Source organism: Pecten maximus, chromosome 16, assembly GCF_902652985.1.
Source record: "Pecten maximus chromosome 16, xPecMax1.1, whole genome shotgun sequence".
Taxonomy (NCBI): Eukaryota; Metazoa; Mollusca; class Bivalvia; order Pectinida; family Pectinidae; genus Pecten; species Pecten maximus.
Window position 1 is genome coordinate 12321803 of NC_047030.1, and position 9682 is coordinate 12331484.

Below are 9682 nucleotides of genomic sequence, written 5' to 3' on the forward strand. Positions count from 1 at the left end.
TGTAGTCTTCGTTTAAACAGTTAATCGATTTCTGACTAAATCTTAATATTAACAACTATTGAAAATTATATCGGCAAATTAATGGTTATGAAACTATTGTATCGTGATGTGTAGCGTCTGATATACACTGGGAAGGCGTGCCCTGTCGTATTTCTTGTCCACTATGGAATTGTTCCGAGTGATTTAAATCTATGCAAATTGAACCCGATAACATGGTAATAATACACAAAATGTATTATGTGTGGAATAGATTTCCTTGATGAACACTATTGCCAGTAATTGCAGTTTCCGTGAGAAGTGATTACATTTGACTTCTCGATTAACGTCTCCCCGCCATTGTTTGGGATTCAAAATCTGGTTATCTTACAAAGCGTGTTTATAAACGAAATCATTTCCTCGTTTAATACTGTGTTATTAGTTTGTCGCTAAGTTCAGATTTTGTGTGTTTTCTAGTTTGGATCAATATGTTTAATTTTGTCTAAACAATTCATCAAATAAATCAGCTGTTTCCAATCAATCTATATTAAGCTTGGGGATATGACACATGCTGTACCCCCAGCATGTATTATAGAGGCATGCGCACTTTAATATCACTGAAGTCAGACTGATTTATGCGTTATTGACTTCATTCGTACTTAGTTGATCAAGTAAATGGCTTTCTCATTATTAAGTTTGATTTAGAATCTGAGTTTTTATCTTCTATCGCGAAACTTTCTGATACTTGTCGAATTCTTTATCAGGGCGGCACGGCGAACACGCTATTTAAATGTTCTAGACTGCAGGCTCGCAGTTTTAGGTAAACCTGGGCATGCGCCTTGGGTAACTATGTATATGTTCATGTTAGAAAGCTGATTGTTATCTCAGAAGTAATGATAAATGTCAGATTTTCGATTATCACACTTACAACGTACATAGATTACACATTACACGTGGAAAGCATATGCTTCCATGAAAATAGACAAGACCAGGGTTATCTCCCTTTTACGAACTCGCAACAGGAAGAGACGGCACTGCGAGGGGAGAGTCGGGACTGTTTCAACCATTTCTGGACGTGTATGAAATTAATGCACTGGCACAATTCTTGGCTTCATATTGTAATACAAGTAAAGTTATCTATCGTAAGGTACATTTGTAAGTGTTTCTGTATTTTACAGCATATCACCACATAAATCCGAAACGTACTTGTAAACGTGTATCATTGCAGTAAAGCAATACTGAAAGTGTTTAGGATGAAACTGCGTCGACCCAAAAAAACATTTGTCGTGGCGTACTGTAACCCTGGTAAATACTAGCCGCAATATACCGATCTTCTCTTTAGCTCGATCGGTTGAGCGTAAGACTAGTAAGCCAGAGGTCCCGGGTTCGATCCCTAGCGGAGGCAGTGATTTAAATTTAATTAATCATGCGCTCTTTTATATTGGCGCCCATGTAGGGACTCGGGAATGATACTCACGATTCTATCAGTTATGTTGGCGTATCTTTCAGCCGTTCATTTCGTACAATTGTCCTCGTACAGTCTGTAAAGGATACACATCGGGAGGCATCAGTGTCATCACATCTGGTTTGCTGTCAAGAGTGATCGCCCCTGGTTACATCAGTAACCGGATGTTTATGACTCGGTATCTTAGCAACAAGTTTTGGACATGTTCATAGGAACAAGATGTTGACTCTATGGACCTACATGTACGTGATTATTGTATGTCCATATGACAGCAATAAGACACCAATTGCGTTTTCATTATCGCAAAATGAATTATAACGCGTTTTTGGCTAAAGAACATCCGGTTCTTGGAGTAATAATTCTTCTTTTAAGTTTATCTCTCAATATATATAAACATAGAAGTACTGTAATAGGACACCGAACCTCCCTAGTTTTGTCAGCTTATCCCTGTCTCTGGACAAAATACACCGTCATGTGTTTGACATCAAATATATGAAGATGACCATTGTGTTCCGTTTGGTCCTAACATGAACCAGCGGTCATCATCATGCTTCTTATTGGAGATCACTAACCGGAAAGGTCACTCCACATGTCATACTAAATCGTACAAATAATTAGTGGGCCCTTGATGATGTTGATGTTGCTGTCTCGATTTAGGTTACAACCTCTACTCGCGACTCTAGGTTAGAACATTAGTTCGGGGTGACTGTTAGATGTTGTCAGTTGGTGATCCCCTCCTCCTTTCTCAACACGGGCTTGGGACCGGCTACAACGGAGTTATTAGTGGGCCCTGTGACTCCCGATTGTATATAACTCGGATTATCACGTGATCTTAATGTTAGGTAGTAAGGAATTCAATGCATTCAGTCATTGGCACCGTTGGAAAGCCTCTAGTTTTTAGGGGTTTCGAACGTAACCTATCATTCCGTTTATTAGCAGATTCAATCCTCACTCATCACTGCATTATTTTGAATCATTTGCAAAAAGTGTTATGATTTGGAGTTAAAGTTTGTATATGTAGCGTTATAAAAGTATCATTGTGTGATTTTGTGACTTTTACTGTAATGCTGGCGGTAAAAAGAGCGCAATGGAAAATAGACCACTTTTAGGGTGCCAGTTTATATGTATAGTTATACGGTATAGTATGTAAATACTATTTACTCTATACATAATGCTAATCGACAGCGCGTGGCATGAGAAACCATTTCTGTTAGAGATCCTTCTCTATACGTGTCTAGATCTGATGAGAGTAATGACAATGGCATGTGTTAAGCTATCCTCTTTTAGAAACCGCCCCGGTTTGGAATCCGGATTTGGCCTTTTCCCCTCTGAATACTCGCGTATCAATGATAAGAAGAACATTTTACCGTTAATGGGACTGTCGTGTTCTGTTGATCATATATTTAGGTATACTAGAAGGATACAATACCAAGTGGTTTACATGTGATAAGGGTCAGACAGATATCGCCTATTCATCATAGGTTTACTTAGGTCAGAAAAACAACATACAGGTCAGATTTAGTACGATAAAAATACCCCTGTTTAATCTGCCTAGTAAGCATGTGTAGGGAACGTATTATCACAGTTCCAAGAAAGCTGATTGTTAGTAATTGTTTATTTAGATATTCGGGGCCTCATCTGGCTACAATCGACATCGGTTTATATTATACAATCGAAACTACTTCGTTTTCCGCTAATGTCAAACGAAGGTCGGACTAGAGAAACTATCACTATTTCAAGATTAGCTGTATTCGTGCAATCAATGACAGGCAAATCCATTTCCATAATATGATTTCAGGCCGGGAGCCGACGTGTTCATCAAGGAAGCATGCGCAATCACAATTGGATTGATTTAAACTGCTTTAACGATAGGCTATTGATGACACTACCTCACATAGACTATTGCTTTTTGAGTAAATAAATCGATATGATTGCGTGCCGTTATTGATAGTATCCATACCTTAATAATTTGGTGATCACTTCCAATGGAAGATATTTTAAAAGATATCATCATATAAAACGGTTTGTTCTCTACTTTCAGGCAACCATGTTTACTGAGCGGGATGTCAGAAGTTGATATATAGACATGGAGGCGCCTAATGTGACCAGTCCAGCCCCAGGGTCTGGTATGGATAACCCTGTGCCACCCTCCTTCCTGCTCGCCTTTTCACACTGGTTCTCGGGCGTGCATGGCTACGCGTCCATTATTGTGTGTGCCTTTGGTATCTGTACCAACGTTTTCAACATCACGATCCTAACACGACGAGACATGCGCACTGCTACCAATCTATTTCTGTGCGGACTGGCTTTCTCTGATATCCTAACTATGATGCCCTATATGCCTTTTGCTATCCATTTCTACTGTATCCACAAGCCGGACGAGGTATCGGCAGAAAAGTACTCCGAAGGTTGGGCCACTTTTATGTTGATCTCGGTAAACCTTGCGGCCACGACACATACCATTTCTATCTGGCTAGGGGTGTCGCTTTCTGTCTTCCGGTTTATGCAGATGCGTTCCCCCTTGAGGGGCCCCCAGGCCAAACAACGTAGCATACAACAAGTTAAAGCTGTGATGTTGTTGGTGTACGTCGCATCCACGCTTGCTATGGTACCGAACTACCTCACCAACAAGATCGAACGCCAAGACTATGGAAATACCAGCCTTTACGGACTCCGCGATCTAAAACTCGCCACCAACGAGACAGAACCGATTGTGTTCGCCAACGTTATTTCATACGCCATACTGGCCAAGCTCGTGCCCTGTGCACTAATGGTAATATTCGGTGGTTCCCTTCTATACAGTGTTGGCATCAAAGGCAAAAAGCGAAGGCGGAGACTTTCGTCAACCAACTCCAACTGTAAACGAGAAGTACGTCAATCTAAAACTACCCGGATGTTACTAGTTGTGATGATTCTATTTTTGGTGACTGAGTTCCCACAGGGAATTCTTATTCTTGCAAGTGCTTTAGTTTCCGGGTTCTACAACAATGTGTACATGCCTCTTGGTGACTTGATGGACTTCATTGCGCTCGTTAACAATGCAATTAACTTTGTGTTATACTGCATAATGAGTCAGCAGTTTCGGCAAAGATTTATAGATATGTATCTGAAGCGGACGTCACGGATGAAATATTTCGAAAAGATAAGTTTAAACAATCAATCTTTCACACGGACAATTGTCACAGACGCCACATGACTAGGCGGGGATCGTAATAATTCTAATCGGAGATGACCATTTATACGTGTGTGCATGTGTGTGTTTGTGTTTCTTGGCATGTGTGGAATTAAAAGTCGTGTAATGGTGGCGATCAAGTCACAATGGATCGAGCTAGTCCACATCAATTAAGCATACCGACTAAAACACAACACGGTTACCATAGAATCACGTGAATACTAAAGTATTACCATGGCTATTTGTGTAGTACGTCACACCACGTGATCACCGTTGATGTCACAGTGACCCGTTAGAACCGGTGATAGCAGGTAACTATGGAGACAACGATAATGACATGAAGATTAGTGATGAAGGTTGGACGAACTTCTATTTTTGTAATATCATCGGTCACCATGGAAATACTATTTGTTTTCTGTCTAATGCTGGTGATCTGGTGACAATCCAGTGATCTGGTGACAATCCAGTGTATGTGTTTGTACATCGTTTGGATACCTATCGCATGAGGGGTCACTTTCCAGGTCATCTTATAAGGTTTCATGAATTTGTAAACTTCTCTCCTCAATCCTCATCCTCCTAGTTTCGATATTTGCTAGGATATATTATTCATGTAATTGACCTGAGTGACCGAACATATGTCTAGTACTTCTACAATATAGATACATGTACAGGTTTATCCGTCTGTCCGTCCGTCTGAAATAATCTTTACAAATAGCTATGGCACGGCGTTGTGCATTCGTGTTGATTCGGAAGGAAGCACTGACGTATGACGATCAAAATTGTAATTATACATTTCATATATACTTTTTTCATAATATTTATAAATGATATTTTTGATCAGTCTCAATCTGAAAATATCAGCATTATTCGACAAAGTCGCACTGGTCCATCACGTGATATTTTTTATCCAATAGAATCACAGGAATTTGAAACTTGAGTCCGTGTGTTGGGGACGCTTTGATAACTCATTATTAGAGACCAGTGGATCGAATAAGTAATGTCCTATGATGTTGTGAAACCAAAATCTGGTTCAAAGCTTCCGACCAAATCAGTAGGATGCTATATTAAGGTAGATGATTAGAAATTGATTTTATCAGTACAAATAGGTCATTAGTTAAAGTAGAACACTAGTAATATCCACGTTAGAGAATTACTTATCATTTTATCAAAACAAATATCAGATTGTTATTGATACGTTTGACGATTACTAAAAAGCTAGAAATAAATTTGACGACTAACAATAACTTTGAATATTAGTAATACTTTGATGTGATGAGTTTAATGTAATAAGTTTGAACATTAGTGATAAGTTTGAAGTAAAGTTTGAACATTAGTGATAAGTTTGAACATTAGTGATAAGTTTGAACATTAGTGATAAGTTTGAACATTAGTGATAAGTTTGAACATTAGCGATACGTTTGAACATTAGTAATAAGATTGAAATAATACGTTTGAACATTAGTAATAAGTTTGAACCTAATAAGTTTTGTCACTTATAATAAGTTTGAACATTTGTAATTAGTTAAGAAATTAGTAATCAGTTTGAAAATTAGTAGTACGTTTGAACATTATTAATAAGTTTGAAAATAAGTCATAAACTTGAACATTAGTAATAAGTTGAACTTTAGTCATAAGTTCAGAATAATAAGTTTGTGAACATTTGTTATTAGTCATGTTTGAACAATAATAATAGGTTTGAACATTACTTATAAGTTTGGACATAAGTAATAAGCTTGAAGTAAGAAGTTCGAATATAATAAGTTATGCCACTGGTACTGAGTTTGAGCATTATTAATCACTTAGAAGACTTAATATTCAGTATATTGTTATAGGAATAAAATACATTATATCGCTACACGTTCTTTTTTAATCGATAATACGAAATGTTTTAATATATTTTGGAATGGCTATAGAGATTTTTATGTATGACAAGGAAGTGAGAACGCAATGTTTAGAGGGTTTACGAGTGGTGTCTGTGATAAAACTAAAACTGCACACTGATGCATGATGGGAACGACTAGTTATACTTAATTGCAATAATCTAAAATAAAACTTTAACATTCCTGTAAATGGAGGGGGCAAATGAAACTATCTACTAGTGTATGACGTCATTAATACGTCATCCTGATTTAATATCCCCTTTCAGAATAAAAATCACGAGAATGGTGAGAGAGCGCATGCGTGAACACCTTTACGTTAACCTAGCCAGTGCCTTTATGTGGTGATTTACCAAGGTATGATGGGAATAGTCATTTGTTGGCACCACCTTGTATTGTTTATCGTCAATTAAGTGTTTTGTATCAGACAACTATTTCGCCGCGTTTATATCAAATGGAAAGAATGATTTAATTACTAAACAAAGTGTTATGGTTTAAAGTATTTATTACATTGTCCTGTTTATATTTGAGTTAAACTGTTGTTGGTGACCTTGAGGAGGAGTCATGACCTCGAGTCTTTGACACGAACGGATTAGCATGATAAATATCTAGTACTTTTTGTATTACGTCTCTTTCTATTAATAGACGAAATCTACCCAATTATGCATCAAAAAAATCTTTGTTACAGAGCACAGTTCAATAATGTTAAAAGGTATATATCCTTAGTTAAACATTGACGTCGGCTGCTCGTATACCTGTCCGAAAATTGGACGGGCGAACGGCCAATATCTCGACTCATGGGGCGTAGTCTTTTGTCCATGATCTTGTGGGGTGCATCTCCTAAGTCATTCTTGATTTCTATAAATCGTTTTAATTCCTGTTCATTTAAAAATCACCTGCACAATGATGTCTAATGATGAATCGTGCGAAAATAACAAAATAATAAAGAAACTTTAAAACAAACTATTTTGACGGAATGAGTCGCGAATGTACTCAACAAGTACCTGTATATACAGCGTGAGTACGCATCAGTTATAATGTATCTTTATTCGAAATTGCCATCGACATTTTGAATGTGGTTGACATCAAGCCTTGATACCAGATTTAGAACTATGTGTCCATCTGACCGTATTTTGTAATTGTTTTTTATATTGTCTGTGTTCCCGTGTGATTTAATTGGCATCAGTTTATTTTCGCGAGCATGATCGTGAAAAATGAGGATCGGGAATGTGTAAATTTCGGGTTAAACAATAGCTGTCACCATCTTAATGATTATCATCCAGATTTCCGGATAAAGAATGTACAATGATATTAAGTTGTCTCTCAAAATCTCTACAATCCCGCCTGTAGATATGTTGTCTCGGTGACGTTACATAGACATAGTGTAAACTAGCTGTCTGACCTTAGACCACGTGACCTATGTAAGGTCAAGTTCACACTGAAGTGGTAAATGGTCCCTTTGTCATTCATGTTTGTACGAAACAAAATAAATACATACTTGTCACATGTGATGTCTTTGTTTATCTTTTTACGATGGTGAACACTGGGAATAGTGCACAGTTAAAATTGAAATTTCAACATTTCACCAGTATTTACTGGTTTGTACGACCGATGGTCGGTAATATCTCCATTACTAAAAAGAAAACTTCTCATTTTAAGGACAATTCGCTGGTCTAAGGAAGGCTTCTGTTGGGTTTACCTCTCTTGGCATTCGGAAAACCTCGACAGATTCCGGTACTTCATGCTGTAAGGCCTACTTCGAGCGTCAACGACAGTGGCTATGATATAACTATTGTACAGGCGAACTCGCTTTGGTTAAATATAATGCGCACGTGTAGAGAAACACGATGCGCATGTCTAGTCGACTTTGCTAAAACCACCTGACAATGGTAAATAGTTGACGCTCGAAGCAGGCCTACCGGAATCTGCTGAGGTTTACCGAATGCCCTTTGCGGTAGATACATGGAAATCAAGTGTTTTAGTGACTAGGATTCAACAACCGGAAGCTAAATGTAAATTATAAGGATGTAGATTACCACACAATATGAATGACAACAATAGAGGAACATCTCAAACAAGAAATATCTTTTTTTTAAAAGATAAACGGCATAGTTTAATGCTGGTGGTTGATGTATACAATGTAACTGCTGGTGAAATAATTTAACGGACTAATGCATTTCAACACGGATAACAAAATTATATCAGTTTGAATCATTTTGGGTGGTAATAAGACGGCATTTGAATCAGGAATATAATTTTATTAATGTGTCATTTGAAAAGATGCATCCGCTTATTCAGCTTTCAGCTTGCATTCAATCTTGACTTTGTTTCGTTTTTAACTGTATATCTGCATTTTGCATTTACCGCTACATTGACCAATCACATACTTTATCTTGACCAGTAACGCCACCTGTCGCGTCATATCCGGGGCCAAAAGAATATTATACGGCTATGCGAATCATGGCTCTATGTATTTCAAAGCAGCCCATTGCTGATAATTTCAGTTGAACTATTGATACAGTCATGTCGTGAATAAGCATCCTTATAACACATGGGTCTAGATGCACGTCAGGTACAGTTTGTATGTATTAATCTATAATTTCGTCGTTGAAATTGTATCAGTCGTAAACGCTGTATACAACAAAGTTCCAATGTAAGTCATTGTTTACAGTACATTGTATACGAATGTTATCAATATTGTATACATCCATTATACAAAACACTTATGGTATGGCGGTACAGTGTATATTGTATAATACAAACCGTAGGACATCAAATACAATCCGACTAGCATAATGTCACAATTCGGATATCATACATAAACAAGAGGCCCATGGGGCCTGTATCGTTCACCTGGTTGGATTAGACCAAATGTCAAAATAATCTTCATGTTTAATTCGTTTTATTTGTCAATCTCAAACAATGCTATATATAGTTATTGCGTAGGGATCCCAACTGACGAAGTCCAGACTCTCTAAGGGTCTAAAAGACCTCAAGAATTGATTTTAGAACATCCATTCCATAACTTTATGACTAGAAGCGATTTAAAGGAATTAACTCTATTTCCCCTATGGGGCCCTGCCCCTTTGGCCCCTCGGGGGTCGGAGTCACCAAGTATGCAAATTCTGTTCATCTTCCCTAATAATGTTTCTGACCAAATTGGGTTCAAATCCATTCATAACTTTATGACAA

General features: G+C 37.7%; 1 protein-coding gene across 2 annotated transcripts in view; it reads left to right on the forward strand.

Moving 5' to 3' along the window:
• The window catches only part of LOC117345098 (sex peptide receptor-like), a 75169-nt gene extending 69246 nt beyond the window's left edge, over positions 1-5923 (forward strand). For both annotated transcript variants that reach the window (XM_033908049.1, XM_033908050.1), the window contains exon 3: positions 3483-5923. In XM_033908049.1, coding sequence (XP_033763940.1) covers positions 3528-4637 — 1110 coding nt within the window. In that variant the 5' untranslated portion in view covers positions 3483-3527 and the 3' untranslated portion in view covers positions 4638-5923. The remainder of the gene's footprint in view (positions 1-3482) is intronic.
• Positions 5924-9682: the final 3759 nt, after the last annotated feature.